Consider the following 23,515-nt stretch of genomic DNA (forward strand, 5'->3'; position numbering starts at 1 on the left):
AAAGCTCAATGGGCTTTTTTTTCCTTTCACCTTCCCCCCAACACTTGATGTGCTCATCTTTCAAAGTGAAAATGAGATACCTGAAACGTATGTCTGGCAAAGCAAATGGCATTTCAGTAGATGATAATTTTCAGAAAACAAAAATGGTTAAGGTCAAGGATGCATTTCATTGATGTGCTGGTAGTGTTAAGACTCAGTTCCAAAATACTTTCTTTTCTTTGATGGATTAGAGTAATAATTAAAAAATATATAAAGAATGAAAAAAAATCAAAAGTCATTACTTTCACTCAAGGATTTAACCTCAATATTTAAGCTCAATAGCTTCATTTCTTAAAGGTTATGTGTTCTTGTAGCCTGCACACTGGAAATTACAGGAACTTGCTACAAAGTAGTTTTGGCTGAAAGCTAAGATCTCTCACTCTGCACTGCTATAAACTCACCACACAAGTTATTTTATCAAAAACATGCAAAAGGTTTGAAAACTTAAGAAACATACACATGCTACCAACACCTCCCAAGCCCCCCTGAAGTATCAAAGACAAAAAGACTGAGGTCTAAAAACAACAGTTTAAAAAGCTAGAGAAAAAGACTATTTATTCTCTCAGTCAAGTCATCATATTAAAATATTGACAAGAGTGCTCAGACAGATGTTCTGAACAGGATTACTTCACTTTTCATCCACTTACAGCAGATAAATAAAAGAAATTGTCAAAAAAAACTTAAGTATCAGAATGAAACTAAAGAAAAACATAGCATTTTCAAGCAGCTTGATAAATCTGATTTAAAGTCCAGATCCACTGAATTTTTTTTTCATGATTGAAAGGTAACACAAGACAATGTATATTTTGATTTAATTTTAAATGGAAAAAATTTGTAGGTCCAGGTTAAAACTGCTGTGTTTTATCAGTGATTACCGCATCATGGGTAGTGAAAGACTGATGACTTTTTCTACTTGCATCTATTCAGGGAGGTTTGCAGATAATTTCTAAACATTATACAGCTATGGGTGTACAAGGACATCCTTCCCAGTTCTTTAGCTGTAGGACTTTCAACAGTCACTCATTATGCCAAGTAAAGAACACACTTGTCTGACACAACAGCATCATCATGGAAATCTAGAAAAATCTGCACATTCAGTTCTATTTCCAGCAGCAACTGACTTTCGTATACAAACATGGGAAGAAGTGAGGAAGGAAAAAGAGACTATTTTTTAATTTCTCTGCAAGAAGAACATAACATTTTTAACAAATACTTTAGAGACATTCTTGACGAAGAAAAGTTTGTGTCTCCATCCTATTAGCTCCTTCCCATCCTGTTTTTCCTTACAAGTTAACTTTCTCCTCCATACATTCAGCAGTCACTAGCAGTGTCTATAACAGCTGCTGCTAGTAAACTACCCCAGAACTGTTCTAACACAAAATATTGTAAACAAGCCTTATAAAAAAGGAATGCAAAAACATACAAGAAAAATACTGTTGTTTGTATTGGTACATATATTCAAGTATTTCTTAACATTTTGTATCCAAATACAAACTGTTAGTATTTTAATGGAAGACAAACCAAACATTTTTCTGAGTTTTACTCCCCTCAGAGCTGACAGTTGGCTTTTTATGGTTCACCATTCCTGTTTAGCTATGTAAAAACTACTTAATTTCGAAGGATACTGGATTCTTAATTCCTTGCTAGTTATTCTGAAAGTTTTCAATGGAAAAAAGCAAGGTTTGCAGCACATCATTCCTTCTGCAGCTTAATCACAGTAATGACATACAACACAGACTTTCAAATACTTAGATCCTAAATTGTTTTTATTAAATTTCCAAGAACAATATAGAGGCAGCACTTAGCCTAATAAAGTGAAAAAAATTGCACTCTCATACTCCTAAGATAAAAGAAGTACATAGTTAAATTATGAAATCACATTCGGCAAAACTGTTTCAAGATCTGCAAAAATTAAACAAGTGCTCCATTTTTATGCTGCTTTTAAATAAAAAATGTTTTAATAACAACAGACCAACCTGTTTTGTTATATTGCCATGGAGAAGAGCTTCGATGTGTAACCGTGACAACAGCTGTGCTATGAAGGCCTTGAGACGGGGAAGGGTGACATCTACAATAGATATTTAGACAGTTAAATCACTCAAATACATTTTTAAATTATGAAGGACCTAAGCCTAAGTCATCATTAGATACAGTGCATTTCTCAGAGGAGGAGAAATTTGTCATTATGAAGAAGTGAATCTCTCCTTAAAAATGCAACATTGGAATTCTTCCAGGTCTAAATAGCAGCACTCATCATATAGCTTATTTCATTTAGAATTCACATGCTGTCTTGACCCAGATTCAAAAAAAAAAAAAAAAGCTGACTTTCCAATCATGCTGAACAAACACTCATTCTCTAGAGAAAACACTTGAAATCATTCAGGTGGTGTTCCAAGGAAAAGCCTTAGCTATATACTAAACAAGCAGCATGTAGTTTATAATGCTCAAGACATTGTGCATTTACCATCCAGACTGAAAAAAGAACCTCAACTCAAATATAGTGTTTTGATACTAACTTTGGAACAAATGATACACAAAAACAGTATTTTGGCAATATATCCTAGAGGACACATGCACAACACATACACACACATTCTATCCAGCCTGTCCTTGCAAAGCAGTTTTCATATACAGTGCAAAATACACTGTAACATATAGAATCAATGGAGGTTGGCTTGATGGGGTGTTCATGGATATGTGTTCTGAATCAAACCCCTCAAATAAATACAAAAGCCATGTATTATTCTTGAAAAGAATGTTGATGCATTCCAAGAAGCTATTACAAGACATTAACTGTCCCAGCAACAGACTTTCAATACAACACTGTAAAATACAAGTAGGGAAGAGTCTTTCAGCTATTACTCTATTACTACAAACAGAGAATTACTACAGAATGGCTTGGGTTGAAAGGGACCTTAAAGATCACCTAGTTCCAACATCCCTGCCATGGGCAGGGACACCTTCCACTAGGCTGGCTGCTCAGAACCCCACTCCATCTGGACTTGAAAAATCACTTAAATCTCTTCAATTTCTTCTTTCTTTCAAATATACTGGGGCAACTACTTTGTGCTAAGAGCCAAAATGTTCTTTATTATTGTTGTCATTATCTACAGAAAGTCCATCTTTCTTCTTTATTAGATACAGTTCTTTACTATCTACAGAAATATAAGCTAAGATTCCCCAATAACAGAAAAAACAAAATAGTTTGCACATTAAGAAGTACAATGCAGATACACTCCACTGGGCCTGTAAGATGTCAGCTAGAGCCAAATGATTTTACCAGTGTTGATTAAGTATTGGATTCACCATATCCATGTTCATATATCCCCATACTTAGTAAAGTTTTGCCTGAACTTTTACCTGCAGGTTTTGCCATTTGAGGCTTTTTCCATGAACTACTCTACTTTATTGAAACTGGAGGGCAAGTGCAGCATGACCAGCATCAGCTCAGGCCTGGCACTGCAGGGGCTTCCCTTGAATAGTGAGCAGAGTTCAAAACAGGTATCCTCAATAGTTAAGTAACATAAGAAAAAAAAATAATAAAATGGCAGAACATTACCATCTAGAGCTTCTTTTAATTCATCTTTGGTCCAAGCAACTTCTGTCATCAGGAGTCGGAGATAATACATTGCATGCTGGTGAGGCTGTTCAGCCCTGAAGTTGTTAAGTGACCGCATGTACTAAACCAAAATAATCATGTTCAAGTTAGAAATTTAGAAATAGAGTTCTAAACATGTTAACATTGTACTCTCAACTTTGTATCAAAAAGATACAGTTCAGATACTGAGAACACTCTCTTGCTTGTTAGGACTCTTAAAAAAATTGTGCTACAAGACTTTAGTAATAATGTGGGCTTCTGAGCCTTGGATTAAGCAGAAACTGTTAAGATGGCTGAAATGTGCATGAAATCAAACTTGTCCATAAAATTAATGCCTAGAAAAGAAATTATTGCAGTTAAATAAGAATTTGGATCAAGTTGCTCTACCCAGGAAATCTGCATTCTATGATGACTAACCAGGGGTGAGGGAACACTGCTAATAGAAAATGTATTTTTCTCCCTGTCGCCTCCTTTGGCTGACTTGGTGAGACAAAATCTGGAGCATCTGGAAAACTCTCTGCATGTTTTGCATGGATAAAGGAGGTATGAGAGAAGAATCAAAGAGCTTCTTCAAAAAAACTACTTTCTAGTCCAGCTGCTCTTTTACAAAATAAGCAAAACCTTTTTCCTTTACCAGAGAAACTGGAAAGTGCACACTAATAGTTTTGGTAAGCTGGAAGCACTTCCAGTGCAGGAAAAAAGTAACTCATTTCAGGGCACATGACTGACTAACAGCAAGGCTCAGGTTGTTGAGGATGTATCCTTCTGTCTGCTCCAAACAGAAGCCAGAAGTTGGGATCTCCCTTATGTGTTTGGCATAAACATGTGGAGAAAACTGCAATCTCCAGCTGATATAACTTCTAGAATTCAGCATGTACTAAACCAGGTGGTTACCTCTGCACCAAAGGGTCACAGCCCAGAAGCCAAGACAAATCTGGGGAAAAGAAATGTTGCAAATATTTTCAACACTTCCTTTCCCCCTTCATCCATCTCCCACTTATTTTATGGCTAGGTCCTACTGAAGCCTTTCCAAATTGCGAAACAGGATATAAAGTTAAGATATTCCCCTCCATCCCCCTACTTCGATTTCTACTCCTACCAAAGCAAGCTGTGCTTCCTTGATACATCATAAGAAAGACTGACTAAAAAAAGATTCCAGGACCAGTTACTTTTAACCAAAGAATGTTATGTACACAACTCTGAGAAACTCACAGCCACAAAAAAGAAAAAAAGCATCTGAAGTGCCACAAACGCAGAATTTCACTCTATTTCCATGGACAGTCAGCCCTCAGATCTATCAGGTCAATGAATTCAAGTTTCAATTACTCCAGAATGTGAATTTCTCATGTAGCTTACCGCTTCCTTGATAATTTCAAATCGCTTTTCATCGATCTCAAAAGTAGCCATTTTCTCAATGATCTTCTTGAGCAAGATATGTTGCTTGTCATTATAACCTTTTACGGAGAGCTATGGAAAAAACGCATAAGTTGCTTTAAATGTGGAAGATAAAAGAATAAAACCATTACCAAGTCTTGTACAAGTCAATGAGCAATGCACTTTTCAATACTTACACTAAATTCACCATTACAGAACATTTAATCATTCTTAAGTTAAATTCCTTTACCCATCAAAAGGTAACTAACTGACAGGGATAGTATTGTGTATTTGCACAGGAGTTCTAAATGCACACAATTAATGTAATTTCATGCTGGTGTAAGTATACTGTACTCAGAATACAGATTTCTAATAATTACAGTAGTGAGTCTTGGAGTACTGAAATTGTTTTCATCTAGGTTTCTCACTTTAGTAATGAAGTCTGGATTCACAACCTTCTAAAATACTCTCTCCAATTTACTTTTATCCTTGGTTCACATCTATGTTGTTGACCAAAGAATATTTAAGTGGAAGTAAGCAATACCATAAAAAAAGGGTGCTATAAACAGCAGCATACTTTATAATCAGGATGCTACTGAGGTGAAATATCAAGGTACTCATCCTGGAATTGTAATGATATCTTGATCAGATCATACATATTTTTGAGAGTATAAATGAAATGCTCATTTAAAAAATAACATAAAACTTAGAAATTACTGTATGATTTCATCAAGCTACAAAAAATTTCTCTGGCAAAGAACGGCATTAAAAAGTGGTTTTTTTTTCAGGGAAAAACTTCAAAATTTGGTATCTTGAACCAGGAATTTGATTGGATTTGTGCAGTTTAATTAGGAGTAAAACTAAACTTTAGAACACAAACCAACATACAGAATTCCTGCTTTTCAGTAGGAAGAATTTTTTTGTTTTGTAGTTGCTGAAACATAGCTGAACAATGAATTTGACGAAAAAGTTATCATAAATGGATTTATGACAAAGGCTGGTATCCTAAATTAGCATAGGAACCCAAAGTGTTTAACAACCACCAAGGATGACTTCTCAGAGTAGCATCTGCCCTTGCTCAAAGCACCAATATAGTCATTAGTAAGTCACACTTATTAATTATAAAACTTCTCACAATATGGAAAGTAATATTACAAGTTCTCAAATAATATTTAAAATAATGGTGACTAAAAATGAAGAAAATAACACAATTTTTTTTTTAAAAAGGAATTAACCCTGATCATAGAAACATCAGCAAGTTTTGAAACTGAGGATAAGGGTGTTTACACAGTAAGTCACTTGAATGCAACCAGGAAATTAGATTTGTGTTGGATTGAAAAAAAAAAATGCAGCACTCTCTCATATAGAAAATGTAAAGACAATATACAGTACATTCTTCTACTAAAATGCTTTGGAAAATAGCACTTCTAGAGGAAATTTCAAAACATGCTCTCGTATAAGGGTGGTTAACAAAAGCTTTTAACCAAACTTCAAGAGAGACTACTAAAATCTCCTGTCATAAATCTCATAGAAGCTGAATGAGAAATAAGCATTTATCATAATACCAGTATTTATCAAGTATTGTCAGCCCTCTGTAGCAGATTACAAAACATGTGATAAAAACAAAAGAAAAAGCCATAAATATCCAGCATTGCATTCTAACGAACACATGCACAATCCATCTCCACAGCTCACGACAGCAGAATTAGAGAATTATAACAAAATCTGTAAAGTTGGGGATTCATTCAACAGAAAAGTTAATCTTTTTATACAGAAACCAGCAATAGTACTTTCCAGATTATCATGCAAGCAAGTAAAAATGTGAACCAGAATGCAACAATTGCACTACACACAAGTTCACAAGACACTGCACTCTTAAACAGGTCACTCAGTACTGATTAAAATACAGTCTTGCATTGCCTTTAATTCATGAGATATATGCAAAGGAAAAAAACATTAACCATCTCATTTAGAAATGCAGAAGTCAAATGTTTTCTCCAAGCTCAACAACTCCCAAGCTGTTTCATTTCCTCCTGTGTTCTTTTCTTACTTACAAGTATTGCATTCATTCCTGATGCAATGCCATAGACCAAACCTGAGAGGCGTGCTGCATATGTATACTCTTTTAAATCATCCTTCAATAACCTGATAAACAGGTATGTCATGTTGCAATGGAGAGGATCAGCATAAATGTAGCGACTAACAAAAAGAAAAACAAAAGAAATGCTTTGATACCTCAGGCAGTGACAAGGTAATGGATGAAGAAACATGACTGAAGAGTATGTATATGCAGCCTCATGATCAGTAGTTCTTGAACAGGAAAGCAGAAGTATACTATTTATTTAATAGCATGAAAAGGGGATCTTTTACCCCATCAGTCAGAAAGCTTTTAGTAGGTATCTGACCAATAAATATGTAAGCTTGGATTAGGGTTGTGGTTTTTTAATGGAGGAAAAAAATCTTACAAACTAATTAATTTCATGAATGATACAAAAATAAAGAAGAAAATTTGCTTGATGTGAACTAGAAGACTGTTGAAGACTTTTAACAAAATTCAACTTAAAGTTCAAATCAAAGAAAGGATGGCTAATAACCAAGATCAAAAGGACTAACAGCCTTTATTTTTGATTTAAAAGTCCTTCCAGCAAATCAATATAAAAATGTTGATGAGTGGAAGTAGTTTTAAGGCTCTAAGCTTTTGCTTGATTTGGGTACTTACATACATCCCATAGATGGTATTTTGGAGATCATAGTTCAAGCCAGCTAGTTCTGCTGCATATGCATACTCGTTGAGGGAGTCTTTGAGTAGTTCAAGGTACAAATAGGCCATGTTACAATGCAAGGGATCCACGTAAGCAAATGGGCTGGAAGAAAATGTTGAAAGTAAAATATGCAGTTTAAAATTGTTTCTCTGTTTCTTTTGGCCTTTCAAGTTTGATCTGAAGGAAACAGTATTTTCTGTGTTTTTATGCTGATGGATCCCATTCTGAAGGACTCCTATTTCAAAGTCAAATATGAACACATCTGAAAAGAGTTACTTAGCTTGCATATGGCATAATGACTAAATATACTCAAGACCCCAGAGATATTCTATTTGTGCTCATAAATCAAGACATGCTTTATTTACTTGGCTGCATAGTCAGAATTCACCAGGAGCAAAAGAAACTATATATATCAACATAAATTAATAGACCAAAATGAAGTCCATGTACTGAACATTAAATTAATTAATACTCATACTTTACCAGTTTCTATTACAAAACTTAGGAGATCAACAATTTGTGGTATGACAAGATGCAGCACATGCCACGGTCAGGTCAGAAGAGAAGTCTGGCATATCAATTTTCTTACTGCTGTAATTTTTTGTGTTATTTTATCCAGTTATTTTTGTAAAGGCAACAACTCTCCAAAACCTACTGTTGCATTAGGAGCACATGTTCACACACAACACCGTTGCAAATTTTTCAAAAAGAGAAATGCAACTCAAAGACTCAAGCCATGTTTCAACCATGCCAATTGTTAAATACCTTTCTGCTTTAAAGATTTCAAAAGGCAAGTTATTTGTACTGTATGTATTACTAAAAACTCTGAAGCGCATGTAAATTCATTACCAATTACGCAGAAATGATCAGCAGTATCTGAAGCATTTGCTGTCAGGATCTGGCTTACAATTCAAACCTGACTTTTTCCTGAAGCAGTCAGATGTTCAGGCTATTACATATGTTTACACCTACACTGCAGGGTATTTCACTGTGTATCAACATTAATGTAGTAAAACATGACCACAACATGCAAACTGATAACTGAAACAAATTGCAAAGATATTTTTAAGAAGGTTCCTTGTAGCTTTTAACTTCTCCTTCCTTTTAGATTAAGAAAAGGATACACAGAAAGATGTTTTAATAAACTAAATTAATAATTTCAAATACATATATGTTTGAGAAGCAGAGCCTGCTACAGTCTGAAATCTTGGCCCTGATTAAACAAACAGGTCAGTAAAAAAGACAAAAGAAATGGTATTTGCATTTCTCCCTGCAATGAGAATTACCCTAAACTGAGCTATTTCAACATGCCAAATGATATAAATCCAATTACTATTGAATTTTTTAATTAAGACCAAATTCAAAGCCAGATGTAGGTCAATCCTATAAACCTTTCTCCAGACTCATTATATTCTTTCCCACTTTGACACTAGAATACAGACTTAATCAGTTTGAGTGATTACTATGTCTGTATCAGTTTTAAATTCTGTACTCTCACTCAGCTGGAAAAGGCCAACTGGGAGTTTCCAAAAAAATCACAACTACTAGATCATTAATCCTTACGTGTAAAGTAACAGAACTATTACAAAAGTGTTCTGGGAGTTGCTTCCTCTCATTGACAATTTTGTAAACAAATGCTTATTTCTAGTTTACCTTTTTTTTTTTTTTGACTAGACTCAAAGAAGCAGAACAACTTATTCACAAATGGTGCATTTTAAAAAAACTGTAATGTATTTTTTCCCCCTTTCAAACATCTGTGACATAGCTGGAATTGACACTGAAGTCTTGAGCTGCTAACTACCTTTAAAGAATTTCAAAGCATCACCACACTACATGGTTGTTTTACTTCCTTTTAAAAAAGGATATTTTTTGAACTCTTAAGTCACAATTTATACAAATGCAAAAGCTTATCATCCTCTTTTAGGCTGGGCAATGAATCAGATATTTTTACTGTAATGTTTCTTTAACACAAGGATGCCTGTAAGGATTTTCAGTTTTGGAACAAGGTGATTTCAAGAGATTTATACACATATTGTTCCTGTGTGATTTGCATATTTAAGGAAGATCTCATCAACTTCCTCTTAATTTATCTACACACCAATTGCAGATTAGAATCTGGACCAGAATTCTTTCTATGCTTCATGTTGATAAGAGCTGCAGGCAGAAGAAATCCTCCTAGTTTTTTTAATCACACTGAAGCAGTCTGTCATGTGAACAAACTTCTAATCCCCTACAAGGCAGTGCAGGCTTCATACTCTGATCTAGAGCTCAGAAAGGCTCAGACTTTTTATGAACACCCCCGTCATAAAGATGGCTTTATTCACCAATTCACTAGGTCCCATGAGATATGAATGATTCTATCAAGTCTCATGAATAAACACTATATTTCAAGATTTCCTCCAATGACGATCAGCATGATCAAATAGAGACAAATTCTCCAAGAACCTTATAAGTATCAAAACTAGACAAACCTGCTTACAACATCTTTTAAAGGTGATGCACCCAATATTGTCAAAATCTCCTTGCTCCTGCTCACATACAATTACCATCTCATTTTTAAGTAAAAGGAAAACCTTGCTCCCAACCCTAAGAAAAAAGACAGCTCTCACATGGAACTGTTCCTAGGAGGAAAGAGGCAAATCATTCCATTACAGTGGTCAGCAAAGCTCAAGTACTTCTGTCTTTTTATAAGGGCTCTCTGAGATGAAAACACAAATCTAAGTGAGAAATGCCATCTCCACAGACCTAGATAAGATATCCCTGCTTCCTGCAGGAGGGCTGGACTAGACCTTTAAAGGTCGCTTCCAGCACAAGTGATTCTGATATTGTGTGTATTGCATACACTTACACCTTTGTGTGCTCTTCTGTCCTAAGGTGACTTTATGATGCCTGCATCCCCAGTTGCCTGTTCTGCTTATGCTGGATATTAAGTTCTGCACCTTAAAGACTGGTTCTGAGAGTGAAGCGGGGGAAGAAGCAGCATGCAGTTTGTCTGTAGAAACTGCACTTGCTGCCTGCCATTCCTTCTCACAGACTGTCTGCAGCACTGACAGTGACAGAGAGCTCTCCTTCTCTTTTAGTTAGTTTTTTTTCCAGTTAACTGAGGCCAGAAGGTTTTTGGAACTGCTCAGCTATTGTTCAGTCCAGGAACACCAGGACTATTGTCTGGGGGCCTCCAAGCCACACTGCGGCCGGGACACCGGACCAGAGCCCTGGAGAGACTGACAGAAAGCCCAGGACACACCCATGAAAAGGACTCTGACTGCAAGAGGACTTTCTGGATTTGCCATCTCTCCAGAACAACGAGACATTTCGTTATTTAATATTATTCATTTTTTCATGTTTGTGAGTACTCTGCTTGTCAAATAAACAGTTTTTTCCACTTTTCTCAAAGGAAATTTATGTCTCCCAAACTGGTGGGGGGAAAGGCTGATTGAATTTGCTTCTGGAGAGACCACTTCAGAAGTTTCCTCCCAAAATTTGCCCTAAACCAGGTCCATCTACATAAACCAAATCATTATTTTTTATTCACTCACGAACTGTTAGAGACTGAACCACTTATAGTTCACCTGAATTGATTTTAAAAACCACCACAACTGTGAACTCAGTGTCCATCAATGAAATCCTATTTTGGATTTTGGCCAAACATAGTACAAGGAAAAGCCACCAAGAATGAAAAAGAAGGGAAAGCACTGCAATTGTTGTTCTCTGAATAAGAGATAGGGAGTTCCCATTTTGATCCTCCATTTCCTGACACATCAAAGTTGAAACAGTTGTAACATCTAGCCTGTGGTTTCAAAAAGCAAAAAGAAAAAATGCCCAGGCAACCTATTTTCCCCAACTAGTATCAAAACCAGTATCAAGACATACATACTGAAAAAAAACTGCTGTATAATATCCTGCAAGAAAAATTTCAAGTGGTCTCTCAAAACAAGAATTCAACAGTGCATCTACAAGAGCCACCACAATGGCCCTTACAATAGTATTACCAAGTAACTTAATTAGGTAAAAGGAGAGTCCCTGAATGTTTTCTAGCTTTCAGTAATTCAGCACAGAAACAGCTGCACTTTAAAAATAGCAGTGTTTTTTTAATTCAAAAGTTAGAAATTTATTACTTAAAATAAACATTAAGAAGGTCCATCATTGTCATGCTCACTTAAAAAAGAAAGATTATCTTCCTATGATGAAAGTCATGCAAGACCAAAATTAACATTACATCATTTTATCATACATCTTGAGGTCAGAATCAAACATGCATTGATAATCTAGACAATGCTCTTCTAAAAAAAAGGTACAATCAGTTATGGGTGTCAGTTAAGTAAAACTCCAAAATTTTAAGCACTTTTTAAACTGATTTGCATTATGCAAACGAAATTGAATTTGAGCCTAAAACTATTATCAGAATAGCATTTCATAAAGAAAACACATATTAAAAGAGTGATTTAGCAATTAACTTTAAAGTACACAATTATTTTTAAAGAGGGATATTGCAAATATGTAGTGGGTTCTACTGGCAGGTGTAATCCAGGTATAGCAAACAAAATATAAAAGGAAATTTTTTAGAGTATTTTAAAGTAAAATTTTCCTTTTAATATAGAAAGAACACATTGAATTTCTTGCTACTCAATTACTGCAGATTTTTTACTGGGCCTTCCTGCACATAAGCCTTATTACATATTCAAAGTAAAGACAAAGATTCTAAAGTGCCAATACATGCAAAAAAGTGTTTGCCACACAAATGCAGATTCCCAATAAACAAGCAACTTTTGGAGACAACTTTATGTGATATATTTAACATTGCATACCTGAAAAATTCAAAGTTGAGACAGGCTTTTGGCAAAAAAAATTTGTCATCTTGCTTGAACCATAGTTTGCTCATAGCAGTGTCCTGTGTCAAGAGAAGATGTTTTGTTATGTGACTTTTAAGTGCAATATACGCCACTACTTTAAAAAAAGTCTTTTCACACTTCAAATCACTGCTTAGAATTATCCCCTTAAATTCATATTGCTTGAACTGCTATATTCAGCATATATACTAAATATAGATATATTCAATATATTAAGTATACATTCTCTATATTCTGAGATCACTAAATGACACTTCTCTCACTTTTTCCATGCAATCACAGGTGTTTTCTATACACAGTTACAAAACAATAGCCCTGCCTACACCCTCGACTTACTCAATAGTGGTCAAAAAAACATGAGTGGCAGTCACCCTTCAGCTGAAAACAGCTCTGTTGCTATTTTTATCAATTGCTGACACACTTTCAAAAGGGCAAAAAGAGTTCAAGCTGTACCTAGATTCATTTTCCTAGGAAGACAAATTGTCATAATCCAAAGTTCAGCAAGAATGAACTTTCTACTGCCTTTGCAGCAAAATACTGAAGTTATGTACTTTGGAATATGAGATGACCTGTATTTTTAAAAACAGAGGAATTGAATTCTAATTTCCCAGAAGGTTAGGCAGCAAACAGGACAAATACTGACAGTTTACCTTGATTAGGGCAGGGTACTGTGTTGCATCTTTTTCCAATGGTAAAATCTCAAAGTTTGTAGGAATAAACTCGTTCTTCATCGGAAGCTTGAATTTCCCATTCAGGTCAGCATTTTGCCATTTCTAGGCCAAGAGAAGAAACAATGAAGCTATGAAAATTTCTGCTTAATTAAAGCATATATGGGCTAATTTATTTTACCCTGAAACAAAAGATTTTAAAATGCATTCCACTACATTATGTATAAATATTATTAAGGTAACAGGGTAAGAGAGAAATAGATGGGAAAACCAGTTGGATTAGGCTATCAGCAGGATGAATTGCTCTTAGAAGGGCAGATAAAAAATTTTGAAAAGTTTACAGTAGAGAGGAAGGTGAGTTTAAATCTTATATTTTCTGCTACCATGAACTGCAAATGAAGATATTGAACTAAACACTTAACCAAGAATTTTAATCAAGAACATAGATATGGTCAATTGAGCTAAAGGAAGTGTTCCTATGCAATGTCTGTTCTGAGCACACTCAGAAGGTCAAATTCAGCCCTAAGGTAAATTTCACAGCCATCTCTTCTTAGAAGATTAGAACAATAACAAATTTCAACAGGATTTTCCCACTTATTTTTTTGAGTTTTGGTTTTCACAATCTCATTTAACTGGCAAAACATATTTGCTTTCTATGTTGCAAAAATCAACTTCAGAAACAATTACGTATGAGAGTTTTTAAAAATTCCTTCTTTAAGTACTGATCAGTTAATTAACATGTAATAGAGAGTTTTAAGTTTTTAAAAGTTAATGCTTACATTTTTACATAGCCACTGCATATTAGGGATCTTCTACAGAAAAAACAGTGTAACATTCCCTGTAGTCTCAACATGGTTTATAACCGTTAAAATATATCCAGCCTATAGAATTAATATTTGAAATCTAAAGACTAATATAACATTCTTACTTCCTTCAACATTAAACAGACTCATTGCAAAATTTTCATGCTATGAAGAGCAGTGGATTTAAGTTCCCCCTTCAACTATATGGAAATTAGACTAAGAATTTATCACTGACTTTATTTGCAGATGTTAGAACGTTAAAAATTTTAACATGCCTTAATAACTTCATCAGAAATTGCTTCTTGTTTGTACTGTGTTCCATACCACTCCTCTGTTCGATCAGTTTTTCCTTCAAAAGACTTGGAAACTATTGCAACTCTGAAAACAAAGAGATAAAGCACTTTGGCATGAATGTGTCTGAGAAAGACTGAGACATTATTCCAAGCACTGTTTCTGCTCCATCACCAGGATACCTTTATTTCTGCAAACAGTCCATAGACAATTACAGGGTACAAGAGTATGTAGAAGTACACTGAACTACATGCTAAGGTTAACCATGAAATCGGGTTACCACATCATTTAATGTCACAGTTTTTCCAAAGTGTTACAAGGTTTGGTTACACACCAGTAGTGCTGCATGCAATTTCTATTTTTAAGACTCCATTGTTGTTATAGAAAACAGTTCCTGCAGTTGTCTAGAAAACTGATGAAGCAATTACGTTTTATGTACCACCTATATGAACATCCAAATATGTGGAAATACTGATTATAGAAATTTTATTCCAGTCCTAGTGTCATAGAATCGTAGATAACCTCAAGCTGAAAGGGACTTATAAGGATCATCTCACATTCAACTCGCTGCTTCTTGCAGGACTACCTAAAACTAAACCATGTGACCAAGAGCATCATCCAGGCACTGCATGAATTAAAGAACACACCCGAAAAAGAGGAAATCCAGAATAAAGAAGATTAAAAACATACCAGTATTTTGTTAGTAGCCTACATGACAGGTATCAAGAAAATTCCCTTGATTGTATTGAACAACGCACAACACAAAAGACTATTCAATGGAATAGCTAGCTTCTAGAGTAAATGGATGTTTCTAAGAAATTTGAAATGGTCGAAAAAGGTAGCACAATCACCAGCTTGCCTGGACATGGTTGAACACCTGCCTGCTCTTAGGAAGCAGCAAATTGATACCTTGTTTTGCTTTTTCTTTTTGCTTTTGTTTTCCCTGTTAAACTGTCTGTATGTCACTCAACCCATGAGTTTTCCAGCTTTTGTCCTTGTGATTCTCTTCCAGATCCCACTGATAGGCAGGTGAACGAGTGGCTGTGTAGGGTTTGGCTGCTGGCGGTGATTAAACCACAACAGAGGTACAAAGTTGCTAAGAGACTTAGAAAGCATTAAAATTCTTTTAAAGTCTCTTAAAGTCTCTTTAGATAAAATCTCTTAGAATTTCAGAGCAACCTGCCAGGTCTTTTTGTGCAGTAAATAAATGAGAAGAAGAAAAAGAAGTAAGAGTCTTAAGTGAAAAAATTACCCTAATAAAATTCCAATAATCATATGGTTAGAGCAGCAAGACAAAGATGTTTTACGCTAGAATAGACTGTTAGAATATGTCTGTTATTCAACATCTCCTCCTCCTCCTACTGTTCTCCAACTTACTGATGCTCAAACAGTAGTGACAATCCAAGCGCCCAAACATTTCCTGCAGGAACATACTAAAATTCAAGAGCTAAAAATAACTGTCCACTCACTGTATAGAAAACAAAACTCTGGGTATCAACATTGTAATTCTTCAAGCAGTTCTGCTTCAAGAGATTCTCCTGCCTTCCCTTTATCCCAAATCACTACTGAAATGATTACTGACATTTTGAGCTGTCAGAAACATACCCACAACAGAAACAAATCAAAAGGCATTTTGTCTGCCCAAGAATTACAACTTAAGATCAAAAGGAATGAAGATCAGGACACAAAAAGAGGGGAAGAGAAGCACAGCAGGTAGAAATACTATGCCATGCAGGCATTTCAATATACTTCAATATCCATCTCTAAAGTCACCAATTATGTAACATTACTTTTGCTTTTCATTTCTCTGTTGTGCTGTATAATACTACGAACATCCGTATGTTTTAAGACAGTGTGGAAATGCACTGGAAAAGCAAGACAGACCAACAGGTAATCTTCACTAGGACCTGCTTAAAGTATATTTAAGCTTGAACCATTCATGGATATGGAACACAACAAATTATAAATGCTATTTACTTCTGTATATACATTCTTGTACATGCAAATTTCTGTGGTCCCCAATCTCAGAAACAACTCCAGTTTCTATCATGTGATACGTATTTACTAAATACTGTTTTTCACTCTACTGAAATCTAAATTGAAGCTGTGAGATATCCACAGGACAGTGTTACCTGGAAGAGAATGTGTGCTTTAAATGAATGTACCTCCACAAAAGATTATCGACTATTATACTCCAGATTTACATAACAAAACTCTAGGCTCTAAAGGTAGAAAAGTAATAGACTTAGAAAACTTCGTCAGTATTTGTGACATTAATAACAAATGTATCAAAGCAAATTTATTTTTATAAAGGATTTATTTTTTTTTGGACCTAATTTAAACATTGTCTTCCAAATTATGATATTGTCAAACAATGGAAGAAATTACTTTTATCTCATTCAAATGCATAACACAACATGACTGAGACAAAAATAAGAAAAGCCTACATTTGTTCATAAGTTCCCTCACAACCATCAGTAAAACTGATGTGAGGCAACCCATGCTACTCAAAGCCCCTCACTTATCAATCCCCTCAGAAACCAGAGAAGGGGAAACTACACACAGAGATGCTGCTGGGGTGCAGCACTCTGATCACTGCAGAAGCACAAGTTATTTCCTAGGATTCAGTAAAACTAAGTTGCTACCAAAGATTTGTGGGGGGAAATAACTGAACAAATTGCCATTTTCAAAATTGTTGCTCAGATCCAATGCAATTAAAAACAAACACAAACATTTCTAGCATGTTTAGCTTCTTGATGAAAAGGTAACCTGCACTGCACTGAGATAACTCTGCTGGGAGTCTGTGAAATTCCAGTAGTTAGAAATTTCTCTATCAATATTTTTTGTATTCATTTTCATTTTCTTCCCCCTAGGACAGAACTAGTGCTGCACTTCTGCTATCAACAGAGGAAAATAGCCCACTTACTATCCAAGGGAAAATGTTCTTTAGCTGCTTAATCTGGTGAGTCACTATCTTCTTAAATTTTAATAAGAGCATTTATTCTGCAGATGCTGAAAGGAAAAAAAGCCTTGGAAATGATAGGAAAATTACATTTTTCAGCTAAGTTTGAGACACCTGCCAAGTCTATTCCCTTATCTTCACAGATGGCTGGTAAAACCCAATACAGTTTGAACAAGTAAAAATGATACTCACATTTTAAAAAGTTTCTCTCTTAGGGAAATTAAGGCACTAAATGCAACAAGTAGTGTGCAGGGGTGGGAAGAGAATATGAACACTTTCTGCTATGGGTCAGTCAAATGGAAGAACATGCATACTTCCTACCATCTGTGAGTATGAATCTTTTTAGTACTTTTTAAACTCAAAGTTTGTTAAGAAAATAATAGTTGAAAAAATATTCTTTTGAAAAAGACACCGAATGCAGTTACTACAATACAGCTATGCCAAGAGGTCCTTAGTAGAGGTGAATGAAATTATAAATAAAACCATAATAAAAAGAAAAAATTCAAATCAATGCCAACTAAACCATCTCAAGACAGAATGTATGCAAGACACAAAAAGAAAAAAGAAATCAATAAAAACAGGAAAGAATTGCCAAACAACAGGCATAGTTAGCATGTGGCACTTAATAATTCTTTTATAAAAAGGGAGAACAGAAAGGTAAACATGAGCATACATATCAGTAAATGGGGGATAACCAAACAATACAGATATTTAAAGCAGATGTGCACAGGTTGTTTTTTTTTATTAGCATATAAAACTGCTCAAGAAAAGACAAAATAAGGGAGCAGGCTACTGAATTGGTAATTCATTTAGACACAGATGCAAATAAAAATAACATAAAGTAACATAAAGGAACCTTTTTATTAACATCATTAACATATTAACTCATTCTTTCATGAGAGCCCACTAAAAATAAAATCCACAATGGCTTTCTTTTGAATCTTTGTAATGTACCATGAAATCCCTTTTAGCAATATTCAAAGTTTCCCCTTCCCAAGATAATGTATCCTGCCAGCAGTAAAAGGTACTATAAAAGTATACCCCCTCTTATGTTATATTTTGAAGAATCTTAGCTAAGTAAAAGATTTTAAAAAATTGTAGTTCGTTTCCTTCTTCTTCTAATTTCACAGAGTAAATGCTTAAAATAGATCTAAAAGGAATACAGTACTATATATAAGTTAGTACCTTCTTTCAGTCAAACGAAAATAGAAAAGTCTGATCAGCTCAGATCTTTAAACATCTGATGCCCTGAATAAAAAATTTAATTCCCACTGAAACTGACTTATACTTTTAAATCTAAGAAACATCAGCTTCCAGTATTATAACAGAAGCTACACGGAAGCATAATCGTAACTTTTTAGTCTACACTGAAAAAAATGTATCTTCTAGAGCAGCAGGAAAAAGCAACATGACGCTTGGGAATCTAAATTTGGGCTGATGTTTTGCATTTCTTTTCGTAGTTATACTTCTTAAGAATACAAATACTCTGAACATGGAGAGAACTAAGAAGTGAGTGTACAGTTGCTGTGGCAAATACAGCACCAACACGGTCTCAGTCCACATGTAATAATACAGTTCTCATTACTCTGACCGTATACCATTCAAACTCATAGCATGCCTGCTGCTACATCATTACAGACCTCCTGCAGGTCTCATTCCATCCTCTTAGAACAGCACTGCTTTGCTGATTTTGGCTGCTAGAACTGCATTTGATCAGTCTCTGGACAGTCTCTAGTTTGTATGTATTTATATTTAAGCCTTAGTGGGACAGCTGTCAGTGTAGCTGTGGGCACTTAAACTTCAGAGAAGTAACCTGCTTATTTATCTTTAAGCCCTACTAAAATGTCTGCAACAAGGACAATAATAATTTCTTCAACAGTTAACTGAAGAGGCCATAAAACCAGGTTTATTTCAGCTCTGAAAGCCCTTTTCTTCTCCCAATATTTAGTACCTTTTTTATACAAAATTTTAAAATAACACATTTCTTCATCTATTAAATGATATCTATTTAAGTCAGGTAAAGTGAAGAGACCACATAATTAGTCCTGAAGGAAGATTAAACATAACATACAGCATCCAAAAAGCACCAGCTAGCAGAAAGCAAGGTGAGACACACAACATTTAAAGCCCATGATTACGGAGACCCACTGAAGTTACTAATGACCAATTCTGAAACACCTATCTCCATTATCTGAAGGATCAGACTATTATTAGTTGCTTAATATACTAAAGATCAACTTCAGTTCATATTTATTCCAGGTATGTTTCATCATAAAAAAAATCTATTTTTTATTTTAAATTAATCCACAATTACCAAGTGTGGACAAAATGTCCATTAACCAGAAATCACTTTGTCAAATGGGAGAAGACTGATGTAACCCTACAAAACTATTATAGGAAGATACATACCATAGTAAATTATCATCTTCTTTGGTTACTATTGTTTTAAGCATGCTACACCTAAATTCTGTATCTTTTTAGAATGACTTTTTCATCTCTAATCAGATTCTTGCTCATCTTGCTATTTTCTTGTCTGACCCCCTTTTATTTCAGCAATGGACAAAGAGGAATGCAGAACTGCAAAGTGCTGATATGGGCCTACATTACCTACAGCAAAAGAACATTTTTGCTAAGTAACTGAGAAAACCACATGACATTCTTCTAAAAACCATCAGCACTACTCTCATGCTTCTGGCCACATTCTACAGACTTGAATTTTCTCCCTCTACCAGTATTCTCTACACTTTGTCACACTAGTAACTTTTGAATTAGGTTCATTATGGCTGTCTTATGCTGAAGTACTGACAGCTGGAAAGGATGTCAAAAGACTGGCACAGGGAACAACAGGAGTAACACAGGAAAGTGGTGAGTGGTCTGTAGCACCCAACAGCATCTGACAAGCTAAAGAATCTATGAATGTAAGTACTTGTATTAATTTCCAATACCAATTTTTCAATTTTTAAGTAAGAACATGCTTTGGAAGTTCTCTGGGTAGTAACAAAGACACAATTTATATTATGAATTAGATAATATTGACTATTTTCTTGCAATGTTAAGAGCTAAACTTCAAAGCTATGTGAAGCTGTAATAAACATCACATCCCATTAGCACCTGCAGCTTCTTTAATAAATCAGCATCAGCTGAGCTTTACCTATTGCTTGTAAGCAATTCTAAAAACCAGTTAAAAGTTTGCATTCATGTGGAATTTGGTTAGGCTTTTTATAAAGAGCAAGTAATTACACATTCTCTATGTTAATTACTAAAAACTGCTTATATGTTAGAGGTATCAAATTTTCAAGAACTTGGATGTTAGAGTAACATGAAAATACATTCAAAATAGAGCAGTACTAAATACTTTAGGAAAGAGAACTGGAGATTTTCATTAAAGTATTGTTTGTTCAAAATATGATCTCTTGACATAGTCAAGCTTCAGTTGAAGTATCCCACACACATTACACACAGATGCACACCCACACACAAAGATAAAGGCCCTTCTTTAAAGGGCATTAATTACTATGGCAACTACTCTTGCTGATATAGGCAACTCCTTATTCTATCATTGCTTGCATACGCCTAGAAACACCAGAACCTCATAACATTTGCAAACACAGTTCATCATTCAAGTTTATCTGATTTTATCCAATAATTATTTGAAATATATCAACCTTTGAAAATAAATTAACATATATCTAACACTTTCTCATACAAAGAAATGTAGTTAAGATTTTTCAATCACATTTACTTTGGAGCTGCAAGAGACACCCAAGATTTCGTATTTCATTAGTTTACCTGCCTTCTGATAACTTGTGCTTGTGTTAAAACACAGTTTAACTTACCGAACATTTTCTGGTCTCAATTTATCCAGTACCATCTCTATTAAATCAGGCCTGAATTCTTCGAGCAAATATTCAGCAGCCAGTACTTCTTCTATAGGATAATACTAAAAAACAACAGCAAGGAATATGTAGATGAATTAAACAATACTAAGCATGAAAAAGCTATGGCTCAGTAGAGGAAACAAAAGCAAACACTTCTGGTCATTAAATCCATATTACCTCAGTAATTTCAAATTAGGAGAGTGTAGGATGTTTAAAAATATCTCCCAAAACTAAACAAGAGGGAGCAGCATTCTAACTGCAATCATATTTCTCAAGTATTAGGCAATTTTACATACTTTATACTTACCATTCTTCTCTCTCAGAATATTTTATGTCTCAGTATAAAAGTCACCCACCTTTAAATGGTATTTTGATTAAAGTAAAAATAATATGGTAAATGCTGACCCCTGCAGGATATTTCTCAAGATAAAAGAATATCAAGTACTCACTAGAGTGGATTTGGGGAAAACAAAACATAAATAAGCAAAATAAAACAAAGAAACAAAAAACCTAGATTTTTTTAGGACTTTCTAATAATTCAATTATTGTTTACAATAATTTAAAGGAAATTATATTTCAATATCTAAAAGCATAAGAAAAATTTAAGCACTTTTAATGCGAACATTTTTTGTTTAGGGTCAAACTGAAAATCTCTTAAGGTACATGGCAATTTAAGATTAAAATAAACTAAAACTCATCTGAAAATTAGTAACGTGGTTGACAGGAAAACTTTCTTGATAAACACCTCTTTACCAAGGGAAAATTACCAGGTGACACAAGCACCGAGTAATTCCACTTTGCCATACAGGAATACTTTTTCAACCAGAATTACTACAAAATGGCTTTCTGAATGTTATATACTATACAAAAAATTACAGTGGAATGATATCCAGAACAGAGAGTTAAGTCTCTGTAAAAAGGATTCTGGAAAAGAGAAAGGGCGGTGGTGGGTGGAGATCAAGGACAATGAACCAAACCTGTGTTACTAAAAATTCAAATGTGAATGCTAAAGATCCAGAATTTGATGCTCATTTAACTACTAAAGCAGAATGAAAAATACTATTCATACTGCAAAGGAAAGCAAAAGAAAGACAGTGGGGAAAAAAAAGAGTTCTGATTCAATACCATGCTCTTCGGAACACTGCAGGCAACTTCCTGGCCTGATTTTTGGAGATAGCAATTGTAACCAGAAATGCTCCAACAAACAGAAGCCACTGAAAGTCTGTTTCAGAAGTCAGAAGTCCATTTGTTAGAGATTTTAGGCATTTGACAGAACAAAAGCAAGAGACAGCATGCAAAGCAAGAGCTCTTTAAATATCCATTTACATGTTTTCAGCCAAGTATAATGCTTTTTAGCAAATGGAAAGAAAATTAGAAAATTAAACATAACTTTAGACTTTACAGATGAAAGGTCTATAACCAATAACAGTAATTCCTGAAAAGAAATCAAAAATTTCTCTGACTAGATGCAGACACTAGCTATGTAATGAAGAATGGCTGCCATGTATAAAAGCTGCATCATTTCACTAGACAAAAAAAAAAATTCAGCAAACACCCCTAAATCTTCCTTTAGCACAAAATGAGGGAATTTTGCAAGAACTATTAAAGACCAAGTAAAACCTACATGATGATTCTTTCAGTACCAATATGCAATCACGTAAGTAAAATCAAGCATGTGTAATTTGCAATCTTAATACAAACATTTCTGCTTCCTGCCATTATTTCAACACCATGAACTAAGGAACACAGTGTTTACGATCAAATATTATTTGTCAAGTATTTCCCTAAAGAACAGTTAGCTACCAGACAAACACAATGGCAAGGTACATATGTCTTAAGAAACACTGAAACAGATCAAATAGCACCTCCAGTTACTGTATAATCAATTCTACCAAGTAAAGAAATGTAAAATGGTAGAGTGAACAGAACTCGACTTATTGACTGCCAAAACTAAGGCCTATGCAGCACACAAGAAGCACAAAGGACCTTCATATATGCCTGTATTTATTAAGTGGCTAATCAAACACACTGCTAAATTCTTATTAGAAAAAACAATAGCCAAACAAAAACGACCCCCTCCACTTACATGCAACATTCCTCCAAGCTTTGATGTGTAACCTCGTGGTCGTTCCTTATCTTTAAATCTGAATGCCACAGCATTTAGATCCTAAAAAACAATGTATAAATTATTAAAGAGCATAAATTAAGAATTTTAAGAATATTTTAAGAATAATTACTAGCTACTTCATTCCTTCTTATAATGAAAGAAAATGAAGTACTTTTGCTGTACCCA

At 34.7% G+C, this 23,515-nt stretch overlaps 1 protein-coding gene across 10 annotated transcripts in view; it reads right to left on the minus strand.

Annotated features, from left to right (window-relative positions):
• Positions 1 to 23,515, minus strand: part of IDE (insulin degrading enzyme) — a 61,875-nt gene that overhangs the window by 12,842 nt on the left and 25,518 nt on the right. For 6 of the 10 annotated variants that reach the window (XM_086899536.1, XM_086899531.1, XM_086899537.1 and 3 more), the window contains 9 exons: positions 23,309 to 23,389; positions 21,181 to 21,284; positions 14,367 to 14,469; positions 13,271 to 13,393; positions 12,579 to 12,661; positions 7,731 to 7,875; positions 4,994 to 5,104; positions 3,599 to 3,719; positions 2,016 to 2,107 (listed from right to left, as the gene is read on the minus strand). In XM_086899536.1, coding sequence (XP_086755662.1) covers positions 2,016 to 2,107; positions 3,599 to 3,719; positions 4,994 to 5,104; positions 7,731 to 7,875; positions 12,579 to 12,661; positions 13,271 to 13,393; positions 14,367 to 14,469; positions 21,181 to 21,284; positions 23,309 to 23,389 — 963 coding nt within the window. Of the gene's footprint in view, positions 1 to 2,015; positions 2,108 to 3,598; positions 3,720 to 4,993; positions 5,105 to 7,065; positions 7,211 to 7,730; positions 7,876 to 12,578; positions 12,662 to 13,270; positions 13,394 to 14,366; positions 14,470 to 21,180; positions 21,285 to 23,308; positions 23,390 to 23,515 lie in introns of all 10 variants that reach the window. The other 4 variants (XM_023929658.2, XM_086899533.1, XM_086899540.1 and 1 more) reach the window with 1 other exon arrangement.

This window comes from Cyanistes caeruleus, chromosome 8 (assembly GCF_971803275.1).
Source record: "Cyanistes caeruleus chromosome 8, bCyaCae1.hap1.1, whole genome shotgun sequence".
Taxonomy (NCBI): domain Eukaryota; kingdom Metazoa; phylum Chordata; class Aves; order Passeriformes; family Paridae; genus Cyanistes; species Cyanistes caeruleus.